Below are 23,293 nucleotides of genomic sequence, written 5' to 3'. Positions count from 1 at the left end.
TACTAAACAGCCATAAGAAGCTATGGAGACATCTATACAATGTCGTCATATTTATATATGCAGAAATGCAAAGACAATTGCTTCCAAATGTATCTTCTCTTTCTTTGGATTATCTAGAATACACAGGCCACTTCTTGTTAGCTCAGTCATGACTATCAGCATCCTTCTCCTCGGCGCATCCGGCTATATCGGCGGCTCGACGCTCGCCACACTGCTGGAAAGACATCCAACCTGGAATGTCACGGCGCTCGCACGAAACGAAGACCAAGCGTCCAAGATCCAGGCGGCATTCCCCAGCACAAAGCTGTCCACAGTCCTCGGCTCCCTCGACACACCTGACATATTAGCAACCGAAGCCGCGAAGGCATCGATCACCCTGCAACTAGCCAACGGCGACCACGACGCCGGAACCAACGCGCTCCTATCGGCAGTGCGTTCGGCAGCCACCCTGGAGTCCTGCAAGTACTACATCCACCTGTCAGGAGCAGCGACCGTGCTTGACTTCTCGCTCGCGCCGGGCCTTGCGCCGGGTAGGTCGTGGAACGACACCTCGGACCTGCCGGCGATCCTCTCATTGCCCTCGACCCAGATCCACGCTGCCACCGAGCAGCGCATTGTGGCAACCGGTACCGAACACGCAGCCAACGGTCTTCGCACTGCGATCGTCAGCCCGCCAGCCGTGGTAGGCGTGGGAAGCGGGCCGCTCAAGAAGGGAGCGAACTACCACATCAACATGACGATGCAACGGAAACGGGCGTTCGTCGTTGAACAAGGCCAGAACGTGTGGGAGATGGTGCATGTGAAGGATACTGCGGGTGCCATCGTCGCCTTGGTCGAGGCGGCCTATGGCGAGTTGCAGGACCGCGCCTACAACCCTGCTGCTGCTACGGCGGCGCCTTCCAGGGCCGATTGGAATGACCAGGGGTACTATTTCTTGACGTCTGGATGGGTATCTCCGGATAAAGTCTCGTATGTTCGGGCCATTGTGTCACGGCTGAGAGAAAAACGAATTCCGCTGGAGGATGGCTTGGACCATCTCACTGCTGATGAGGTCACTGCCTTGCATCCGTTTGGGCAGATTATATTTGGGAGTAGCTTGAGAATTCATGGTGAGAGAATCCGTGAGAGACTGGGCTGGGAAAGCGCTTTCACGAAGTGGGAGGGAGCTCTGGAAGAGGAAGTGAATGCTGAAATTGCTCGAGTGGCTCGAGGAGAGAAGCTGGGGGTTGGTTTTGGGCATGATTGATAGGTTGACATGAGGATTTCGTTTTAATATTTGCCAATGTTGTTTATTGTTTGGAAGTCGTCTTGTGTGTGAATCATGAATTTATACACAGGGGGAAAAAAAGAAGGTACAAGTACATGCATGCCATGCGAATGCCCTCAACTACCTGCCACCACGGCCAAACCTTCGTAGATCTTCTTCTTGACTGCAAGAAAGCTCCCCGCTCCACGGCCCAATGCGGGCTGGTTGGTCGCCGACTGCGCCGTGGCCTCAATCTCGATCTTGCCCGTGCCCGACTTGCGGATTGCCACACATTTATCAATCAGCAGCGTACCCTCGCCACGGAATTCTGCAGTGTGACCGGCGGCTTGCATCAGCTTGCGAAGATCTGCCAAACGCAAGTCGCCGACGTGAAGTGGCCGAGCCATAGACCGGGTGCCTGCCGCTAGACTGACAGGGAGGGTGTCAATTAAGGGGAGAACGTCGGGTTTGTCAGTGGACTTGATGTCACTGCCATTTGACGTTGGTGCGACGGCGGTGGAGGCGGCTTCATCTTTCAGGAGCTTCATCTTCTTGCCTGCTGTTTCACCATCCTCGTCCTCGACAGCAGGCTTTGGTCCTCGCAGCTGGGCGGTCAAAGCGACGACGCCCAAATTGCGGACATGCTGCCAGTTTAGACGTCGGACGAGGGCGTTGCTCAGCTTGACCATCCAGGCGTTGGTATCGACGCTTGCGTCGACAAGCTCGCCATTGGCAGGCGTGAAGACGATCGCAGACGCGTCTGCGGCAGGAGCAGAGGCATCAATTCCGGGTTTGGCCGCTAGTAGCTTTTTGCATTCGGTGGCTAATGCCAATGTCTCTTCCTTCAGTCCGCCAACAAGGATCAATTTCTGAGGCTGGATGAGCGGGATCAACATCTCCAAGCTGCGCTTGTCGTGCATGCCCGTGAAGTCGACGAACGCAATTCGAGCGTTAATCGTGATGGTCTCCTTGTTATACACAGCCTTTGCCGGTCCTTCGAACCCTTGGGTGTTTGCTTCATCGTCTGAGGATGCCGCGACGTCGGCACCTTCAGCATCTGAGGCAATGCTCAGGTCATCGGCTGCGTTTGAATCCAGTCTTTGGCCGTCCCGGGTCAGCTGCTGACGTTTACGTCCCACTGCACCACCAGATGATCGACGCCCACTAGGCCCAACAGTCTCATCCCAAAGCCGCTTTTGACCCAACTTAGTCTGCGCGTCGGACCGCCGTTGCTGCATGTCGATCTCTTCGCGCTCCTCTGCTCGCAGATATTCTTCAGGGCGAATGAATTCTCCGTATTCGTCTCCTTTCTTCCTTGGGGCCACGTAGGGGAACATGCGCTCGCGGCCTTTCTTTCCACGAACATCATAGTCGTACACATTTTTACGCCGAAGGAGGATGTTGATTCCCAGATCCTGGTCGCTGAGCGCAAGCTTGTTCCGGTTAGCGTGGGCGAGTGATGTCGAAAAGTTCAACGCTCGACCCTGCTGCTCCGATTCTGAATCCTCGGAAGATGTTGAACTGGACCTGTCGTCGAGAGCATCCGCTGCAGTCTCGAGGTTTTCCTGGCCTCGAGTCTGAGACGTATCTTCAAGTTGACGTTTGGTCGCGAGATACTGTTGGTAAAGCAGCTGCTCCCCGGCTTCAAGGGGTGCTCGGTGCACGTCCGACCACGTCAAGTCGCGTCCGCCACTGTGGACTTGTTCGATCAACTCCCCATCTGACCCCTTCTCGAGGGCCACACCGTCCTGTCGCTCTTCGTACCACTGCCAGATGATGCCACCAAGGGTCATTTCGTCGGGTGTTTCCTCCACGGCCGCTTCTGTCTTTTCTTTGCGGAAAGACTCCGTCAATAACAGCAGATTATTGGGCCCACTGGCCACCTGGCGTAAAGACTCCTTGGAGAAGCCCCAAGCCAACGAAGTATCGGAAGCAAGAATAACTTTGGGTCCTTGGTCTGCCAGAAGCTTCTCAAGTCGCTTTTGGCGCTCAATAGTCCTGAGATGCTTGAAGGTAAACGGTCCAACGCCCTTGCTCGCGTTCTTGTCCTGGCCCTGCCCGCCTGGTCTTTGACCAGCCGTTGCATCGACCCCCTCAGCAGCTTCAAATTCGCGAACAATGTTCTCGTCCATCCATTCCAGCATACTTCGAGCCAATCTCATGGTCGTGTTGACCTTTCTGCCGGCCAGGTATAACCCGGCACCCTGAAGCACATCCTCCTTGTCACCAGTCGCAGCATCTCGCCAAGCATGCTCTAATGCATATGCTAACTCCAAGACGCGTGCGCTAGTATCCGTCGGGATGAGAACGGTACCGCCTTTCGCGAGACTACTCCGTATCATGTCGAGCAAGAGATCATCTCGTTTTTTGCGACCTCCCGAGGGAGCAAATTTGTCGCCGCCTTTGCTACTGCAGATTAAGGCCGTGGGTTTCCGCAGTTGTTCAATAACCTCTGTTCCGCTGGCCCCCGAGCCGCCAAACCATGAAGCACCTGCCACGACGCTCTCACGGGCCTGGTTCCAATCCACGGCGTAGACAATAGACTCCATCCCGTGCTGAATGTGCCATATTGTTCCACCGACGGTGTGTCCAGCATTGTAGGCGGTAAGTGTCAGGTCATTCAGCGGTGGCGAAAACGGAGAGGGCACCGGTTGGTGTGGTTGCGAATATTTGAGCGGCTGGATGATAGAGAAGTAGCGAGCTATTTCCTCTGTTGTCGGCGGTTGAAGAAGAATCCGTCCCGTGCTGCCAGCAGCTTCAGCGTCTCCCCGCAGTCCGCCAACCGAGCCTACCGCAGATGCCGTTGAAGACGCGCCAGGCTCTGAAATCGACGCTTGAGGTAGGAATGTCGCAGCAAGTGGCGCGGAACCATAGAGATCCTGCAAAAGTGTACGGCCAAGGGCGATAACGGGACTCGTCGCATAGATAGGGATTTGAGTAAAGAGGGGGAATGTTTTGCAACAATGGACAAAGGCACCGATATGCGCCGGCGTCGCATGTGTCAAAAGAATGAGGGAGAGTGTAGGAATATGTCTATTGTAAGAAAGGAGATTAGCTCAAGTTGTGTGAGCGCTAAGCAAACCGCCAATTGCAAACTCACTTCTCCAACTCCGCCAAGTCGACGGTGTCAAACGTATCGTCCCAACCGACATCCACCAGAATATTGATCCCTCCATCCAGCTCCAAGATTGACTGCGACGCCCTCGATGAAGAGGACTGTGCGCCCAGCAGAGGGGTGAAGGTAAACATCTTGAACGTCTGCTGTCACTTGCGGCCAAATTGGGAGCCGCTCGTTCAGCAGGATTGGGGGTTCGCGTAACAGAAAGGACAGGCCTAATCCGGTCAAAAATTAAGATTGTCGTTCAGAAAGAAGGTGGGTTCATTGTCGCATTATCATATACGGCGGTCCGAAGCCGACACAAGTGACCGAAGGAGCGTGAGAAGGGCAGATCGTCGCGCGAGATACAACTGCCGTTGCTGGTAGTGTTTGTTATGTTTGTATTGTCAGGTGACCGGTAAGTATACAGCTATCTTTCTTTCTTTTCTCAACCGATGTTAACAATGATGATCATAGTCATTCTCAAGAGATATACTTTTCTAGTTTTCCAGATATATAACTTTTTGGTAAGAGAAGCAAAATTCAAAGCAAAGGTCTCCTTCCCGCCGGAAGGACTCTCGAAGAATTAAAGCCCTAGGACCTCATATCTCGGCTCAAACAATGAGTCCCCCTTATTGGCACAGGATCTCTTTTGTCTAATAAGGAAATTCTTCATTTTAGAATAAGCATCTGCTTTATATTAATTCAGTAACTATACCGTTGGTTTTAAGTGGAGCCAGCAGCTATAGTATTCGTCCCATGCTAATAGAAATCATGCCCGAATATAGAACGCAGAATTCATTTTAATAGCAGATACTAAAAACACAAAATAATGGTAAATGTCTAGAGAAAAAAAAAATTAAAGCAAGAGCATACCCCAAAGACCAAGACAGCTCAGCCCAGTCTGAATCAAGCATAAACAGCACGAGATATCTGATCTCAACCACTCTGTCTCAGACCCCTCAACCCAAGACCCGTGTTGGAGTGCTAAACCCAAGCATTCGAGCCTTGACTTGAGCTGCAACAGTTGGCAGTACCTTGGACCCTGCCCACGACCTAACCTAGCAAACGGCGTTGGGTTGTGGGAAGTAAGCCGGGATAGTATCCACATCGTTGCAAGCAGCTTTGCAGTCGTCCCAGTACTTTTTCTCGACTGTAGGATCGAACTTGTTCCTCTTTTTTCTTCTCTCTCCCCAATCTTCTGCCCTCCAGCCTGACCTTCGGTGGTCCCTTGGCGACTCTCGAAAGAAGCATAATCTTCCAAGGATTCGATAATCGTTGTCTCGGCGCCTATCATGCAAAGTTCTCAAGTTAGCACAACTCTCTCTCCATACAGACCAAACACCCATATGATTCCACCCAGAATGATTGGATTGGTATGTGACATGCAAGGGGTTACAGGGAAGAATGTCAGCAAGAGCCCCCGACTCTGAGGTTCTCCATGACTCGACAACCAACCAAAAGCCATGCATGACATCCTCCAAGGAAGCAAGAGAGGACTTGGAGGCTGACATTGACACATTCCTAATTACATCACCGGATCACCTTGAAGGAATACAGGAAGAGGCACAGGAACATGCTGAGCACCAGAACAATAACGCTGTACCAGACACATTTGTACTCACCGATGCGGCCGATTTTGCCTCCATCTTCTAGCGGCAGGGGCGAGAGCCGGCCCGAGGTGGGAATGTCTTGCATTCTTTCCGGGTCATATTCGTTGACCCGGTGTTGTTTTCTGCTCTCTTCCAATCGACGAAGCTCTGCGGACTGTGTGCGGCATATGTATGCTGTATTTTCCGGAGTGATCTGGGAGCTCGGGGGTCCCAACGTCCCTTTCATGTGGTGGAATACCTTCGCGGCGAGGGTGTGCATGTTCGAGGGCCGGGTTTGGAGACCCGGCCGCATGGTCATCGACGGCCGCTTGTAGTTGTTGAGATAGTACATGGCCTGGCCGATGCGTGTGGGAGCGTTCACAATACAGTGCATGCCTCTCGTTTCTCCAAAGTAACATGTCGTTGGCGCAGCTGGGAGAGGCGGCAGTGGATCTTTCATGTTCTTCGCGATCGAGGCAAGTGGACTGTCAAGGATGGCGGAACGGAACTGGTCCCGAGTGAATAAATCCTTGAGGGCATCTTCGAGATGCCGGAACGCGTACTCGTACAATTGGTCTTGAGCCAGCTGGTTCCAGCCTGATGCCGGGCCTGCATCAAATGTCCAAACCAGACCCCCAAGCCCTGTGTCTGCGTCAAGGGCCTGGGGTGGTTTCCCCCTGGACATAGCCTGTCGGGATAGCTGGCCCAGCCTGAGATTGGTCCACCTCATCTGAGAGGTTCTCCCCCCGTGACGGAGAAATCCTGTCTCGCGTGACGAGCCAACGAGGCTGAGGAGTATCGTCCCCGAACGAAATCTTGGGCCAGTGAAGTACATCAAGCTCGCATGAAGAATGGTCCTTCGGGTTCTGATGCCCCGCACGAAAATCCTCATCAGTCGGCTTGAGCTCCAGTGGAGGCTTCAGAAATCCAAGATCACGGGATGAGCTGCGAAGGTTGAGTTCTTGCGGCTTGCTGAAATTTGGCACCGCTGCCTTGGAAGGCCGTTTCAGTTGCCCCGAAACAGCACCTGGATGGTTGCCCTGCGACGTCTTGGCCTTTTTGGCCAGTGAGGGCTCTGTCTCCAAACTTTCAGAATTGCGCTTCCTCCCCATTTGCTTCTGACGCGGTGCCGCCATAGTGCCTAGTGGTATGTGTTGGATATCTAGTGAGCATCCACTTTATATGTCAGCCATAGGTAAGAAGATGAAGCAAATTCTCCACCTGGATTACTCACAATGGATTAGGATATGGATGTATCAAGCTGGTATGTCAAGAGATAGCTCGTTCTCAAGATGTAGTGGAAGAGCGAGGATGTGTCTTTGTATTAATAGAATTTCCAGCTATCAACTCAACTGTCCAAACACATCAGTTTCAAGTGGGGACACATACCCGAAACAAAGACCTCAGGCCTAGAAAACACGGTTTCTTTATTTAGCAGGCGAGCCTTTGAATCAAAAGGTGACTGTTGATTTGGTGATTGGTGACAAAGAGTGTTTCGCGTCGCATTCCACTTGGCTTTCCAGCTCAATGTCCCAGCCGGCAGCGCTGCAAGAGACTAGATGCGTGAGATTTGTGCCTTCAGTAACAGAGTCTTGAAACAAAGGAATAAACAGGTCTCATCCACAAATAATGTAGAGGAATTGTGACACGAAGAGGCGCAAACTAAACCATAACCAACAAGGGAGGGTTCGCAGAGAGACAGCGTATCACTGCAACGAAATCTTCGTTTTGGAGCGAATACTCCGAGAAGGTCAGCTGCAGCATATTACAGCAAGAAAGCATGACTATATTGAGCCAAGAGACAAGACGCTTCGCGCCTCGAGCTCAGATGACTGCTCGGAAGTGGAAAATTTGTGGCGTGGATTGGCGAACCCGTGGGAGCTTTTTTTTTTTTTGTTTTTGTTTTTTTGTGACTAAGCCCTTCAGCACCCTTGAGCAGTGCACAGATACTCGTGATGACTTTCTATTCAGTAGGATCGACGCATTTCCCCGGATGAAAAGGGAATGGCCTAAGGGGGACGAGCGGAGCGATTAGGGCTACGGGAGTGGACACCCGTGCCTCGAGTGAAAGCAACGATGAACCATGAACCATGCTTGTAAACATTCAACAAAGACCATTTTTCCATTAATATCGAGACTAATTCCAAGGTTCATTGAGCAACATCATCTACCAAGACCACGAGTCCTCTCCCACCTGCAAGGAAGAGGCCACGGGCCTCTTCCCCCAGTCTCGCAAGAGCATGGACAAAGACAGGGTGCATTCCCCGGAGGATTCTTCGAGCTCTCGGCACCGATTCCCGATCAAAAGACCAAAAAGAACAAAACGAGCTGGAGAAAATCAAGCCGGGGTTGTCTGTGCGGCCATGTCGGTAGCAAAGGAGTTGTTGAATTGGGTAATTAGCTCACTTCTCTGGAATGTGGGCATGTGACTCTACTGGCGTGATGATCTTATATGGAGGAATTAGGCTGAAGTCTAGAGGAATTATTTCGAAAACAAATACTAGAATTTATACATTGAACAATGAATTCGGTTTGGTCGATGGTAGGCTAGGGTTGCTGATGGCCGCTAGGGTTCTGCTATGAACAAAGAGGTCCAGTTCAAAGCCCCACGCAGGATTTAGTGGCCCCGAAATAGTAGCAAGCCACCAGGGAGAGGGAGAGGAAGAGTCAATGCAATAAAACAAAGAAAAGATTGAAACAACGTGCACAGGCCGCTCGTGGTGCCCTGATGACAGACCTCCCACATTCCCGAAGATCTCGAAGAGACCGCGCGAGGATCACCGATATCACTATACTCCGTGTGGTGAACTCTACAAAATCATCGAGCAAATCTTAAGAATAGGGAGAAAGGAAAAACAGATGAACAGGAATTGTGTCCAGGATTCAACATAGAACTAATTCTGGACAGGCTCAGCTACAAACAATACTGGAATGTGTCCGCCCTTCTTCTTTCGAATTATTCCACCATGCAACAGAACCGTCGCCCTTGGGTCTGTGTATGACCCCAAAGCTGAATATTTTGTTTGCTTGTTCATCCGCAATGACGCGAGATGCGAAAACAAGAAAAAGAAAAGCTAAGGTAAGGCTCGCTGCCATTATGCTAGCACCTATTGCCAGTACCGAGGCTCGTCGAAGACGTGGTATCGGTGACCACGCACTCCCTGGCCACGGAACAGAGCAGGGAACCGGCGTCCAGCGGGGACCATTTCCTCGGGGATGCGCATTTCGTTCTCGGGCTCGGGCTCGCCGATGACGAATTTGCCAACCTATAGATCACCGAATGGTTAGATGCTGAACAATGCAAATCAAGTCAAGTGTTGCCAACCGACACACGAAACTCAAACTTACCTGGATTTCCGTATCTGTGATGGTGTCGCGACTGATTCTGGCATAGCCGGTCCGCTTGACATTCTTGTAGAGAACGTACTCACACCAGCGGTCCCAGTCGGTGGGGTCGATATCCTTCATTCCACTCACGTCGCTGACGTAGGTGTTGTAGTTGCCTTCGAGAGGCTTGGTGACCAGGTAGCTGAGCAGAATCAGGGGCCGCGGGGAATTACCCATTAATTTCGACAGATACTCGGACTGGAGGCGACGGTCCTCGGGGTCTTCTTCCTGGCCGGAGTGAAAGACGACCACATCGACCAACTCGCCGTACATGTCGAGAGTGGCATGGATGGCGGGGGCCAGCTCGCCGACGGGCGAGGGGAGGAGATGGTGGGTGGACTTGACGATGGGGAACTTGGACAGCAGTCCAGCGCCCCAGGTGTGCTTGTTGGGACCGGGGCCAAAGTCCGCGTAGTAGCCGAGGTCCTCAGCAATGAATTGGGTGATATCTTTGTTGCCCATGATGATGCGTTGGTTGTCGGATTCGAGGAAGCCGATGACATCCAGCTCGAGCTCGGCGATGACATCGCGCATGCGGCGCTCCGACGACCACATGTTGTTGTCCAGTCCGAAGTGGACAGTCCAGATACCGGCCGTCACAACCTTGTCATCCTTGTGATAGGGCGTGTAGTCGTTGGTCGGGAAGCGCAGGTAGGCCACCGAGATGGAAAGCAGCTGCAGCGCAGCAAGGACATAAACATAGTACGACCGTTGCCTCTTGCTATTGGGGCTAATGGGCTTGTTGCGGGAACGAGTCGAGTTCGACGTGGCGGCCGAAAAGACACCCGCACCAATGGCAAGCATGGTTGTGATCATGACCCAATCCGTGTGCTCGCGAACCAGCGGTCCGCCCGGCACAAACGCATAGGCGACAACCCAGACGTGGAAGAGAGTGAAGAAAACATAGACGAAGAAACCAAGACCGAAAGTCGTCGCAGGCGAATGACGGACACAAGAGGTCACCAAGACCGGGGCGACGGCCATGATGTAAAACGCAAAGGTAAGGGCGCCATAGTATCCGGTCCAGTGGTGGTAGCAAGTGAGAAGAGTAGCTCCAATGGCGCCGATACCAAAGGCAGTCCAGCTTCCGGCCACCGCAGGGTGGAACACACCGTACACCAGGCCGGCACCCATGACGAAGATTGTCACGGCACCATGGGGTACGGCAATGGGACCGCGCACAGGGTATCCATCCCACACCCATGAAATCATGGTGCTGGAATCAGTCAACAGCGAAACGATCGCGAAGACCAAACCCCCGAACCCAAAGGCAGCCAGGACCGACGAGCCCTTCTTGGCGCTCGCGGGCAAATAGTCGCCGCCGCTGGTAGTCGAGCCTCGTTGGGACCTCAAGACGGCGAAGATCGCGATAAAAAGCCCGAGCTTGTTCCAGCCGCCATTCTCAGCGTGAACAATAGGCCAGAGCGGGTTGTTGGTCTTGCATGCAAACTTGGCAACAACGGACATGATCAAACCAATTCCCCATGCCATGATACGAGTCTCCAGACGGGGTGTGTTCGCCCTCTCGGCAAAGAAGCCGGCAGTCCACGCGGCACAGGTGGTAAAAAGAGCAAAGCTCGTCACGAAGAGGCGGTTGGCAGGGTCTTGGAACCTATAAGCAAGCAAGCCAACCACCGAGAGCAGGTGAAGCAGTCGCAAGTTTTTCACGGCAGCATATCTCAAGGACGGGATGGCGAAGAGCAAAGGAGAAGTGCAAGCCGTGATGGCGACCTCGTAACCAGAGATACCCATATGCCACAGAGGGAAGTCTGTTGCTGTTAGACAAGGGCTGACGTAGGGAACAGATAGACCACTTACACCAAACAAGCACAGGAAGAGCGGTCACAATAGTCCAGAAGACAAACTAGCCATCCATCGTCAGCCATGATGAAGATAGATATTGGAGACCAGGATCAAAAGCTTACCCCATTATAGACATCAGCAGCGGCATCGATGATCTCAGTCCAGAAGAAGCCCTCGCCGAACGTGTTGCCCACAGGTTTGCCCTTCCTACTTACGTGGTTAACCTCGGGGACATGGGTGGCTTTTTATGGGATTGTACACACTCTTTTTCGAGGACAGAGTCCGCAGTCGTCTTCAACTGCCTGATGGGAGATATTTTAGACAATGCTTCGTTTTCATATCCAATAAAATTGTTTGTTCTCGGCATTATACATTTGCGATGGGTAGTGTCATTTCGGAAGCCATTGTACATACCCTCTGCTGACGCCCTTGACATCCCTGATGACGAGTTCGAAGCTCTCAAAGTCGAGGGCGGTGATGGCATCGAAGCCCACGTCAAACAAAATCAGGGACCACTCGAAGAAGGCGTATTTGGTGTAGGCTGGAAAAAAGCGACAGGTCAGAAACCTAGGAATGACAAATAGAATGGCTCAATGTGTATCAGGACTTACCACCAGCGACCTTGTGCACCTTGTGCTGAATGAAGAAGTAGATCAATGGCACCAAGGTTCCAAAAAACAAGCTGGCCATGATCTTGCGGTACTTGACGGCACGGCGGTTGTTCGGGCTGAGCGCAAGGCAGCCCAGAGTCCAGGGCAAAGTCGCGACCAGATACGAGATCATAAAGATGTCATGCCAGTCGTGGTCATCGGTCGAGGTGACATATGTCCAGCCACCGCACGTCAAGGTCCGAAAGATACCGACGCCCGCAACCACCTTGGGCAGGCTGGAGTTGGGGCGCGCAGTGAGAATGTACCACAGGAACACCAGCGCGAAGCGAGGACCGGAAGTGATCGCAATAAACACCTGGAAGAAGGATCGTTCGGGGTATCGATCGCCGATTGTAGCGGACACGGAGGGGAACCATTCGTCGGGGTAGCCGTAGTGTTCATTTTGCACGATCTTGTGGTAATGCAGGGCGACTCCGACCATCAACGCGCTGAGGAACGCCGCATAGGCAAAGGCTGTATGGGCCCATGATATCCATTTACCGCTCACCTGCAAAAAAAAGGCCCTGTCAGCCCCAGATCTAGAAATGATGTCGCGTGTGGAGAGGCACTTACGGCGACCACGGCATCTCCATCCTTGTACCTGGGTGCCATGGCGCAGAGGCACACAAAATCCCCGCGGTTATATAGAGACCGAGGAATTGAAAAGAGCGACGAGAACAAGGGGGAAATAGAAAAGAAAAGAAAAGAGCGTGTGACAATGTAGACAGCAACGGCCCCTGAGGAAAACAACGTTCGGATCGTCCGGTGCTCCAGAGTGTCCTTTGGACTAGCCGTATGTGGTTAGCCTCGGGCCCTGATCGGTGCTTTTTTTTTGATGTTGCGGGATGCCGCTTTTTTTCTTCTTTGCAACACGCAACCATGTCCGCCGCAACAGACAAAGCTCGATTTTATCTCGAGCAGTCGGTGCCAGAGCTCAAAGAATATGAGCGTAAGAATATTTTTACCAAGGTACGCCCGGGGATCTTGCGCCCGGTGAGTAACATGCTGATGAGCTCTAGGACGAAATCACCTCGATTGTCAAGAAACGATCCGATTTTGAGCACAAACTCAATGCGCGCGGGGCTCAGCCTGCTGATTTCGTGCGCTATGCCGAGTACGAAATGAATCTCGATATTCTGCGGAAGAAGCGAGTAAAGCGACTCGGGATCCGGTCTGCAGGGTACAGCGGACAGCGACGAATTTTCTTCATCCTCGACCGAGCCACCCGCAAATTCCACGGCGACCTCAATCTATGGGTTCAATATATCGAATATGCTCGAAAACAGAAAGCGCACAAAAAGTTGACCATGATCTTTACCGATGCTCTTCGGTTACACCCCACGAGTGCGGAGCTATGGGTTTACGCTGCCAAATATGTATTGGATGACCATGCGGATATGACACAAGCGCGGAGTTATATGCAGCGCGGGCTGCGGTTTTGCAAAAGCGCAAGGACGCTATGGATCCAATATGCGAAGTTGGAACTGATCTACATTGCGAAGTTGGTCGGTCGCCAACGGATCCTGGGCTTGGATGCGGAGGCCCAACAGCCCAACGTGGCTCAGGATGGAGGATTCGATGCCGACGCCGACATGATTTCGTTGCCACAAATCACCGGAGAAGACGTCAACCCGAGTGTGGGAGAGGATGGAGAGGTGGATCAGGGTGCATTGCAGGCCCTCAACTCCACGCCGGCCTTGAGTGGTGCGATTCCGCTGGCCATTTTCGATGCCGCCATGAAACACTTCAACAACGACGATCGGTTTGGACTGGAGTTCTACAAGATGGCATGGGAGTTCCAGGATGTGCCATGTCTGCGCAAGATCCTCGGACATGTGGTGGAGGCCATGCAGGCAAACAAGCCGGCCAGCCCCCGGATGCAGATCTGCTATATCAGGTTCCCCACTGCTGGGGTCCATACCACATCGGCCGAGTTCCCACGGGCGTTGGGGAGCTCCCTCGCTCGATTGAAGGAGTCCCATCTGAGCAGCGATCTTGCACGCGAGGTTGTGGATTGGTTGCAACCCATCGGGCAAACCGAGGGATTGGATCCTTCCTTGCAGAAGGTCATTGCAGCCACCATTCGCAGTGCCGACCGAGCATAATCAAAAATGTAGCATTAGTGTACTGGCGAGAGGCGTTGGGAGGTCAATTTCAAATCCCAGACTAAGGGCCCACGGGCAAGGTGTCTGATCAATCATCGTATTTAGTCCTCCGACTGCTTTTCTTACTGCTGTGTAGTTTCTTGGACTTGAGTCGAGCTTCGTTTGAAGCACGCTTCCTAGGTTGTTGTTAGACCGATTTGATACCCCAAATAGCAGGCAGTAGCAGGGAATATCAAGGTAAGGAAGCTTACAGGTTCTGTACATGCTTTCTCTGCTCCTCGGACGTCTCCCCTGGAATGACCTGTTTTGCCGAGCTTTCCAGGATCTGGTAAAACTTCTCAAAGCAGGCCTCCACATTGTTGGACTGCTTCCGTTCCCCATCAGACTGGATGATCAGACTCTGGGACCGATCGGTCATATAGCGCGAAGCTCGCAGCTCAGAGTGGAGGAGACGGGGCACCAGTGGCAGAAGGGAATTCAATGGTACTTTCAACGTGGCTTTGGAGTTGACCCTGTCATGCCGTCAGCATTCCCACAACCCTCCAAGAGAGGGGGCACTGACTTGTTCACATTCTGCCCGCCCGGGCCACTAGAGCGACTAAAGGAGACCTCGCAGATATGGCGGGGGAGGGTCTTGGAGCTAAGGGTTGCAAGCCAATCCCTTGCCCGTTGGACATCTGTAATGTCGCCATCACTGCGAGATGCAAAGCGCCTGAATGGGGTTAGACAGGATCGAAACATGATCCTCATGTATCTTTATGTATCTTCATGTATGTTATGATACAACCAGGGACAAGTAAAGGAAAGAGAAGGAAGTGGAGCTAAGGAGAGAGAGAGCTGTGACTAATTAAATTGGCAGAGTCACGCAGGTGTGGCCTGGCCCCGATTTGGAGCCTGAGGATCAAGCACTCCATTGGCGGAAACTATGGGTTTTTACTGTGGTCTGGACAAGGTTTACCGCGCAAGTACCCCTAGTTACTATGCAAAATCCTGCACCAGCTCATGTACTTCGCCCGTACCCTGCAGACTCTAGGTTAGGCAAATGCAACCAGAATCTTCTTCTCCCAAACGTGTTCCCTTTGCCCCCTCCCTATCTTCCTTCTCCCTTCTTTCTTTCCCCCAACTCTTCTTTTTCTTTAGGTGTAAAAAAAAAAGGTCTTCATCTCTTCATCTCTTCATCTCTTTCCTCCCTGGCTTAGGGCTCACCGCCCGCCAAAAAACCAAAAAGCTGGCCAAGTGCTATTTTTTCTCAAGATCGCCCCACCTTAGCTTGCGATTGCGAAAATTCATCTGACACCGGCCCTCTTTTATCCTTCCGTTACCCTCTTCACTACCCCCTGATTTACTGCTTTCTCTCTTTTTTCTTGTCCGTTGTAGATGAATCGCCCTCCTCCTCTCAGTCTACATGACGCGCAGTCCTGATGAAGCTCTTCACTTCCGCGGAAAGACCCTGACTCCGGAAAGCCCTCGTCCGTTACACATCCCGGAGCCAGCCAATATCCCTGTTCTGGAGAATCAAATGGACCCTGTTTTCAACGATACGTCGACCTATGAACGCTCGGAGTACCAAGCCCCGCAGACTGAGGATGATAGATGGTCGCGGGTGCTTCCCAAGGATGGTCAGGAACCAGGACAGCAGGTCCGGGACTCAGGTAGCTTTCAGGGCTCTCAGCCGATGGACCGGGCTTCACACAATGATATGACTGTTTCTGCGGACTTTATATCTGGGCCTGCTTCCGGGGACAGCTCGGGTGATGCAAACCGCCTTGCTCCCCCAAATCCCCATGGCTCCCATGCACCTCCCGTGGCTCCGGTTACTCAGAATGCCACGGAGATAGAAAATGCCAGCAACGAACAGTCGGGGGGTTCGGGTCGCCTAGATATCGAGAAGGATGATCCAGGCTCTAACACAGGCGTCAATTTCCAGACTCTTCTGGATAACCTCTCTCACCATCCCACTGCATCGACGTCGGCCACTGCAGCGGGCCCTAATCTAGCAGAAAACTCGTCTTTCCATCAAGCACCTCCGGACGAATCTCTCCAACCCCAGGGCCTCCCTAACCGGCCTCTGCCCCAAGACCCTTCTCTCCCTCCCTACGCCCCGCTTGATGGTGGTTATGAGCTTCCCCCTGCTCCCGACAGCTCTGCTGCCCCTATACCCTCCACCTATACACCAACGCCCAGTAACCACCAATCCTTTGCTCCCTCCTTGCCCTCGGCTGCCCCAGGCACTGCGACAGGTGCCAGCAGTCTGCCCCCGCCCCCTGTTGCCAGCTTCCAGCACACTGCAGAATCTCAATCCTCTTCCCAAGAACCGCCCAACCAGACAGCCTCCAACAAAGGCCGTGTCGAGAAGCAGGCCCGTCCGGTCAAGGGAACGGACGATGATTCACCCTGGGCCCCTGAAGTTCAAAGAAAATACGATGAGTTTCTCCACAATGAGAGAATATATGTGACCGAGGGTCTCTGGGATCGATTCCCAATGGGGTCGAGGTTGTTTGTTGGTCAGTATCACACTTGGTCCCCTGCCAACCCATGCCTATTATTATTATTATTATTATTATTATTATTATTATTTTCTTATCTGACTCTCGCTTTCACCCAGGCAACCTCCCCACCGAAAGAGTGACCAAGAGAGACATGTTCCATATCTTCCACCAGTATGGCAAACTGGCCCAAATCTCGATCAAGCAGGCCTATGGGTTTATACAATTCCTCGAAGCGGGTTCTTGTCATGCAGCACTTCAGGCCGAGCAGGGAGCTTTAGTGCGAGGCAGGAAAATACGTGCGTGCTCGAGTTGACCATTTTGATAAACTGTCTACTAACTTTTTCATAGATCTTGAAATTTCGAAACCCCAACGCCCAACCAGGCCCGCTCCGCCAGAGCCTGTTCGTGCCCCTCCACCTCGTCGCTCGCGGTCGCCGGAGTTTAGTCGTGGTGGCCCCGCCCGAAGCAATGTTCGAGCACCGGGTGATCGTTATGACCGGTCGTATGAGCCACCCCGACTGCCGTTCAGTGATTTCCGGGACGAGCCCTCGCTTCGCCGACGCGACGATTATCGACCTCCGCGATCGCCTTCACCCCGACCTTTCCGTGGCAGAGATGGGTACCGATCGCGGGACAGGACCCCAGAGAGATTTGATCGTCGGGACCGAAGGCGTTCTCGTTCTCCTCGCTCCCCGCGCTCCCCGTACGCTCGGGACCGTCGGTATCGCAGCCCAAGTCCCAGACCCCGTGGTGTTTACGAAGGGGAGGCAGAGTTACCCGTGCCAAGACGTACCCCACGAGAAGTGCCAGAAGTACAGATTCTCGTTCTGGAAGAAATCGACAGGTTGGTCTTTATAATGGAACTTTTTGGTCCGTGATAGCAGAACTGACTCGTTCTAGGAACTTCGTCCTCCATGTCGAGAACGCCTTTCGCAACCGCGGCTTGCGGGTAGATGTCCTGGTGCTTGGTCCGCGGATCCCTCTTGGTGCGGCAGTTCATCGCCAATTCGTCGAAGGGGTTCTTGCGGTTGTTCGACTTTCACGGCCCAATCAGTTTTCCAGGAAGATTCCCCTTCAGATCTTTGATCGAACTGCGGGCCCGGAAAACGTTCGCTTCAGTGGTGAGTACTAGATTCAGGGTATTTTGTGGTCATTACCTGCTAACCCACGATCCTCAGATTACCCCGAGGTTGATCCCAGTATTGCCGCCGAGGTCATGTTCCACCAAGCTCAGGCCATGCAGCGAGGTGGTCCCCCGGCGACCTTTGCCCCCAATCCTGCGTTCGGGGTTGCCTCAGTGCCGGCTCTGCCGGTTCCTCAGCCCGCGCTCCCCGGGCTCACCAACCCTCCCAACATTGCCAACCTCATCAGCTCTCTGGACGGCCCCAGTCTTCAATCCCTGCTGTCGGCACTCCAGCGGCCTCCCCAGCCCCAATCGCAGCCTGTGTCGGCTACGCAATCCCCCTTTTCTTCTCCCAACCCACCTCCACCCGCTGATCTCGCCACGCTTCTAACCAATGCAACTCGGCCACCTCCGGTCTCGGCAAACCCCCAGCCACCCCTCCCTCCACCGTTCAGCCTGCAGCCTCCAGCTGCACCCGTTGTCTCGGACCCCAACCTGCTTTCGCTTCTCGCCAAGGGTCTCGGGGGACAACAGCCGCAGGGCCAGGCACCCGGTGGTCCTCAGGTCCAGAACATCATGAACCACTTGGCCAAGTGGAAGCAATGATTCTACGACTCTCTTCTCTCTGTGATTGTCTTCATCCATTTCATTCCCGGAGTGTGAATATTGTTTTCTTATCTTGTTTTTCCTTTATTTTTTTATTTTTTATTTTTTGAATTTGGGAGCACGGCGTTATAGCAATCCCCTTTGTGGGGTTCGACGGCTTGATTCGTTTTTCCCCGTTTCGTGCTGGCAACGATCCAGCATCAGCAACAGCAGGCGTTTAGTGTTTCCTCAGGGCTTTCCTTGGGCACCAAGATGTTAGATTCTGTGGTAACAGGTGGTGTTCAGGTCGGGGTCTCTTTTTTCAACTCATCTCAATCGTGTACGTTCGAGGTCTTCTTGCTCGATCAGTGAGCAGGGTGGAGATAATATGAACAGGCCTTGTCCTTGAGGCACAGAGTGTTCTCCAGAATCTATGGTTATACGAGAAGCAAGGTTATTGACATAGCCATTCCATGAAAGTACTCCATGAAGATAGTGATGCCCTCGTCTCATATTCGTCAGAGGCTAAGCCTCAAGAATAGCTCACATCGCACTGAATCTCTTCTCTCAGAGATTCTCTCTCATAAAATCCTAGTCCGGCTTTTTCGATCGGTGAGATCGGTGGTACGTAAACGACCCGGGCGAGATCTCGTGCAGTTTCCGGTGCATAGTAAATCTCCCACCGCACCCTCTTCATCCTGACGAGCCTGCCACTTTCTCCAGTCTTCATCATCCAGGTATTCACGCCGGAACTTGCAATTGGCGAAACTCGAGGTCCGCGGTATCGCCTGAGTCAAATTTGGCGGTGAATGGCGGTGCATAGCCGTCTTGGATGAATGGTTTGAATACTTTGGTGATTGTGGCCTCTGCTGTCTGTCCATCATGCGGGGTGCTGAGATGGAGTGTGAGGGTGTTGCCGACTGCATATGGGCATCTGTGCCTGTTAGTATATCATCTCATACACAACAGATGACTCGATTACTTGGCCTCTATATCATAAACTGCCCTGCTCCTATCCATTTCGTTTTCGGGTGATTACTAGCCACTTTCTGAGCGAAGGCAAGATTGATGAAGGACAGAAGAAGCAGGCCTGGAGTGGGGCAGTTCGAGGGCACGATACAGCACAGCCAAGTATCTCAAACGTCGTTGAATTAGAGACTCCGACGTAGAAAGGTCATCACAAACATGATCAGAGTGGATATGCTACATTAAGTATTGTACAAGCGGCCAAGCCATGATTCTTATTTCGAGTTCCATCCTTGCGACTTCAACTCGCTCACCTTGGCCGCATCCTCCTTCTTGATCCGCTCAATCGTCTTATCCCGGTTATATTCCATCACGCGCTTCTCCTTGAAATATTTCACCTAAACGGAGATGTCAGAAGAATATACAATATTGGGCATCAGACAGACTGCAGGTGGAAACTTACCCAAGTCTGCGAACATGCCGCCTCAAACTCCTCAACCTCTTTCCCGCACTTGCGCCGCGCTTCCTTGTCGTCCTTGACAGAGTCCACGATGTTGTTGCGGTCGAGACAGCTGAAAAACAGATCGCGGCCTTCCCAGCAGCGCGCGCGACTTGATCGGTCCGGGGCGATGCGGCCGCCGTCGGAGGCTTTGTCGGGGGATGGACTGCCGGACCAGGGGAGCCAGCCCATTGTGAATGGTTTGATAGTAGAGGGGGAGACTGCTGAAAGGTTGTATTATGAGATGTTGTCGCCAGACACAAGACGTGGATTCGGCGGATTTCAAAGTTGTTCGGAGCAGTTGACGGAGTCGCGAAAGCTGCGGGACCCGCCAAGACCGATCCTCCAACGCTGGCCCGTTTGCCTCATCCTCCCTTGTCATATTACTCCTCTCGTTCTCCAACACCCAGGCGTATCGACTTGGATTTCGCGGTCAGCCTAAGCTCCAGACTTTCTCTCTGTCTTCTATTCGACCACCTCCCTTTCTTCGCTCTTTCTTTGTCACCCCGTCGACGTCGCATGTTACCCACGCACGCGCACACCCTGGCCTTCTCAGCCTGGACTTGAGCGGCTCGAACCCACCCCCCGCTCTCCTAGGATCGCAAGGGAGGGGAAACCCCGTCCTTCTAGTTGATGCCCCCGCGCCGGCGTGCTCCAGCGGGGGCGCGCTCCGACCTCCCGCCGCTGAAAATCATCCGCAAGATCCTCTTGCTCCAGGTCGTCTACTATGTCTGCGCCACGGTGCTGATCCTTTTCACGACCGTGGTTTATGGTGCGCCCTTCTCGCTGGACCTGATTTTTGGCTGGGACTCTCTGCGAGGCGACACGACTATTGGGTGGATGCTGGGACTGGTCTGGATGTTGAATTGCTTCATCAGGTGAGTTGTGCCAGGAGTCTTTAACAAAGAGGAAGGGGAAGAGGACGAGGATTGCTTGAGAGGAAAATGAAACGACGATGCTGACCGTAAATTCCCTCTGCCAGCGTGATCTTCCTCCTGCTCTTCGTGTCCCGCTCGAAACTCGTCCCCGATTTTGCCCTGACCATCCACTTCCTCCACCTCATCGCCACCGTCCTCTATACTCACTCACTGCCCACGAACCTGCTCTGGTGGGGCCTCCAGTTCGCCAGTGCCGCCCTAATGACCTTCCTGGGCATGTGGGCCTGCCAGTGGCGCGAACTCAAGCCCATCGCTTTCGGCGGCCTCGGCGGAGGTAGTAGCCAAGCTGGTCCTTCTTCCCAACCAGGTACCAATGAGCAAGACTTGGGTTTCGGCCGTGGCCGAGGCCGGGAACGCGGTCTCTACAGTGGAGGCGAGTACGAGATGGATGCGATGAAGGCGACGGGCGAGCGTGCTGTATAAAATGTTCCCCTCCACACACCATTTCCATTTGAGGGGTCTTGGATATTTCTTTTTTTGGGGATCATTTCATTTCATTCTTGATGTCCCGGGTCTCTGAGTGGGGCCTTTTATCTCTTCTACTTTTTTGTATACCCTGCCATGGCTGCATCTGTATAGATGGCGTTTGTTTGTCGAGGAATGAGATTCCCGTTTTCGTTTGTTGGTTCGCATGTACTTGGTCATTGGTATATTCTACTTGTCTTGGACACTATCTTGATCTTGGTCTACGAAGAAACTCCCCAACTCCCTTGGTCAATAGTTCGACTGTTCAACCCGCCAGGCCCATTCATATAATACCGGAACTGAGAACTGCTTGTGGTTATCGTAAATTATAAGCAGTAACAGTTAAAACTAGCAATGTTCACTATATAGGCCTGTCCATTTCAAAACTCAGGATCGTCAAATATCATATAAATAGCAACTGATTCGCCCCAAACTCTACTGGAGAACTCTTCCATTAGTCTCCCCAACTACCAGATCAAACTCGGGCTGGAACTCGGTATAAAAGTTATGCTGTATCCTGTCAGTACAACCACCAAATATCAGCACAATATCACCCAGGCACTGTACTCACAGGGTTCTGAGCAGCCGCCGCAGTGTAGGACGCGGCCTCGTTGCTGATAATCCTCTTAGGCACACCATTGGCCGCAGCAGCCTCGGCGAGGAGCTGGGAGTGGCACGCATTCTCCAGCATGGAGTAGAGTATGGCCGCCTCGTCGACGGTGTGGCCAACAGTCAGAAGACTAGACAAACATACATGTTAGTCATAAAGGAGATTCCCAGAAAAGAAAAAAAAAAGGGGAGGGGGGAAGTGATGGTCTAGCTTACCCATGGTTCTGGAGAATGCACGCAATGTTGTCCTTGCCCAGCGCCGCGGCAATCTGCTTCCCTTCTTCCGCGGAGAGGACGATGCCGCCGTGATCTTCGTAGACACCCAGTCGACCATGGAAGTTGCATGCATCTGTAACCACCCAGATATTCATCAGCCTGCAAAGTCACAGCGATCTCCAGAGGGTGGTAACCTTGGTAATGTCATACCTTGGGTAATCATCTCAATCGGCTTCCCAAAGGCACTCCACGTCTTGCCGTAGATACCGTGGGTGTGCGCCGCAGCCATGACATCCGGACGAGCCTTATGAATCTCCGAATGAATAAAAAAGCCCGCCTCATTGACGGGCATCTGGGCCCCGCCTTCCGTAACGTATCCCTCGTGGTCGACGAGGACCAGATCGGATGCTTTGATGGTCGAGAAATGCCTGGCGAACGGGTTCATCCAGAAGTGATCTTTCAGCACGGGGTCTAGACATGTCCTGTCAGATGAAAATCAAGAGGTCCAAAGGACGAGAGAAGAGAAGGTGCTTCATTGCGTACCTCGCATCGAAATATGCCCCGAAACACCCTCGCCATAGCCCAGCTTGCCAAAGTAGCGGAAAGCGGCGGCCATGTGCTCCTTCATCCACTGTCGCTTCTGGTGCGGGTCTGAAAATGTCGGGATGCCGGGCAGCTTCAGTGTCCCATTTCTGTTGCCCCGCGCGAGGGACTGGAATTTCTCATCGGTGGCTGCGGGTGGGATCTGCTGCTCGCCGGCCAGGCGCACTGACTGTTCGGTCTGCTGGGTGGTTGTGGTTGTGGAGGTCGACATATTGGAGGGAATCAAGGTGGAGAGGGTTTAGTATGTGCCCAAATATTGAGTATTTGAAAAGATCCTTTGATTATAGATTGAGTAGATCTTTTTTGTCGATGTATGTCGATGACCACAGTTGATACTGGACTAAACCAAGGGCGGTTATCTTGCCTCTTATCTCCACCAAACCCCGCCGTGTCGTCGGAAGGCGCGTGTCTTCAATGCGGACAATCTTCCGCCAGACATCGACTCCACGCATGGAGATCCACTTTTTGTAAAGCAGGGATGTTGATTTGTAGAACTCAGTTGAATCAGCAGACACAGTATGGCTGATTCTCTTTTATCTTCTATGTATTTGAAATTGATATTTGTAAAACAGACTCTCATAAAGCGTTCGACCTCATACATCCTACGGGGGCCATCGATGATGACTAACCACACGTGACCAGTTATCAGCCATGTGGGATTTGCCTATCGCCAAGAAGCTCCCAGCAACCACCGTCGGGCCCTTGAACATACTCTTCTCGAGTCAGCTATCGGGCACTTGCGGTATGAATATCTTCGGGCTTTGGGTGTGAAATCTATTGAGCCAATTGCTGGAGAATTCTCAAGCCTTTCGAACAGGCCACATGTTTCCAAGTGTCCACGTCAAAAGTGGTTGCTAGTTCCGAGAACCCTGTGGCGCGCTTTTCTTGTTGGATACTCTGAACTGCTCGAGTGAACTGTA

At 52.7% G+C, this 23,293-nt stretch overlaps 10 protein-coding genes across 10 annotated transcripts; 4 read left to right on the top strand and 6 right to left on the bottom strand.

Annotated features, from left to right (window-relative positions):
- Positions 1-148: 148 nt before the first annotated feature.
- Positions 149-1,246, top strand: NUU61_004935 (NAD-dependent epimerase/dehydratase family protein; the record flags this gene model as incomplete). The annotated part of the gene is made up of 1 exon (XM_056655517.1): positions 149-1,246. The coding sequence occupies one exon, from the start codon at positions 149-151 to the stop codon at positions 1,244-1,246; it is 1,098 nt and encodes a 365-aa protein (XP_056511130.1).
- A 137-nt stretch (positions 1,247-1,383) lies between these two features.
- Positions 1,384-4,495, bottom strand: NUU61_004934 (cleavage polyadenylation factor subunit CFT2; the record flags this gene model as incomplete). The annotated part of the gene is made up of 2 exons (XM_056655516.1): positions 1,384-4,279; positions 4,347-4,495. 2 exons carry the CDS (start codon positions 4,493-4,495, stop codon positions 1,384-1,386), a joined length of 3,045 nt encoding a protein of 1,014 aa, XP_056511129.1.
- Positions 4,496-5,876: 1,381 nt separating this feature from the next.
- On the bottom strand, positions 5,877-7,071 carry NUU61_004933 (uncharacterized protein; the record flags this gene model as incomplete). Its single annotated transcript, XM_056655515.1, has 2 exons — positions 5,877-6,596; positions 6,619-7,071. 2 exons carry the CDS (start codon positions 7,069-7,071, stop codon positions 5,877-5,879), a joined length of 1,173 nt encoding a protein of 390 aa, XP_056511128.1.
- A 1,971-nt stretch (positions 7,072-9,042) lies between these two features.
- Positions 9,043-12,387, bottom strand: NUU61_004932 (uncharacterized protein; the record flags this gene model as incomplete). Its single annotated transcript, XM_056655514.1, has 8 exons — positions 9,043-9,201; positions 9,284-11,091; positions 11,141-11,186; positions 11,248-11,332; positions 11,389-11,427; positions 11,540-11,666; positions 11,737-12,283; positions 12,349-12,387. 8 exons carry the CDS (start codon positions 12,385-12,387, stop codon positions 9,043-9,045), a joined length of 2,850 nt encoding a protein of 949 aa, XP_056511127.1.
- Positions 12,388-12,654: 267 nt separating this feature from the next.
- On the top strand, positions 12,655-13,880 carry NUU61_004931 (snoRNA-binding rRNA-processing protein UTP6; the record flags this gene model as incomplete). Its single annotated transcript, XM_056655513.1, has 2 exons — positions 12,655-12,744; positions 12,795-13,880. 2 exons carry the CDS (start codon positions 12,655-12,657, stop codon positions 13,878-13,880), a joined length of 1,176 nt encoding a protein of 391 aa, XP_056511126.1.
- Positions 13,881-13,968: 88 nt separating this feature from the next.
- Positions 13,969-14,621, bottom strand: NUU61_004930 (peptidyl-tRNA hydrolase domain protein; the record flags this gene model as incomplete). The annotated part of the gene is made up of 3 exons (XM_056655512.1): positions 13,969-14,056; positions 14,132-14,392; positions 14,443-14,621. 3 exons carry the CDS (start codon positions 14,619-14,621, stop codon positions 13,969-13,971), a joined length of 528 nt encoding a protein of 175 aa, XP_056511125.1.
- A 664-nt stretch (positions 14,622-15,285) lies between these two features.
- NUU61_004929 (putative RNA-binding protein (Nab3)) lies at positions 15,286-18,098 on the top strand (the record flags this gene model as incomplete). Its single annotated transcript, XM_056655511.1, has 5 exons — positions 15,286-16,384; positions 16,486-16,646; positions 16,718-17,217; positions 17,270-17,490; positions 17,548-18,098. The coding sequence occupies 5 exons, from the start codon at positions 15,286-15,288 to the stop codon at positions 18,096-18,098; spliced, it is 2,532 nt and encodes an 843-aa protein (XP_056511124.1).
- A 1,220-nt stretch (positions 18,099-19,318) lies between these two features.
- Positions 19,319-19,734, bottom strand: NUU61_004928 (cytochrome c oxidase subunit 6B family protein; the record flags this gene model as incomplete). Its single annotated transcript, XM_056655510.1, has 2 exons — positions 19,319-19,441; positions 19,507-19,734. The coding sequence occupies 2 exons, from the start codon at positions 19,732-19,734 to the stop codon at positions 19,319-19,321; spliced, it is 351 nt and encodes a 116-aa protein (XP_056511123.1).
- Positions 19,735-20,175: 441 nt separating this feature from the next.
- On the top strand, positions 20,176-20,903 carry NUU61_004927 (protein SYS1; the record flags this gene model as incomplete). The annotated part of the gene is made up of 2 exons (XM_056655509.1): positions 20,176-20,420; positions 20,525-20,903. The coding sequence occupies 2 exons, from the start codon at positions 20,176-20,178 to the stop codon at positions 20,901-20,903; spliced, it is 624 nt and encodes a 207-aa protein (XP_056511122.1).
- A 477-nt stretch (positions 20,904-21,380) lies between these two features.
- Positions 21,381-22,584, bottom strand: NUU61_004926 (class II aldolase/adducin domain protein; the record flags this gene model as incomplete). Its single annotated transcript, XM_056655508.1, has 5 exons — positions 21,381-21,455; positions 21,517-21,685; positions 21,771-21,903; positions 21,981-22,241; positions 22,314-22,584. The coding sequence occupies 5 exons, from the start codon at positions 22,582-22,584 to the stop codon at positions 21,381-21,383; spliced, it is 909 nt and encodes a 302-aa protein (XP_056511121.1).
- Between the last annotated feature and the right edge of the window lie 709 nt (positions 22,585-23,293).

The sequence above is a fragment of the Penicillium alfredii genome (genome assembly GCF_028826965.1).
Source record: "Penicillium alfredii strain IBT 34128 chromosome Unknown utg000007l_segment0_segment0, whole genome shotgun sequence".
NCBI classification, from domain to species: domain Eukaryota; kingdom Fungi; phylum Ascomycota; class Eurotiomycetes; order Eurotiales; family Aspergillaceae; genus Penicillium; species Penicillium alfredii.
The sequence above is the reverse complement of the archived record's forward strand: the minus strand, read 5'-3'. Positions and strand labels throughout refer to the sequence as shown.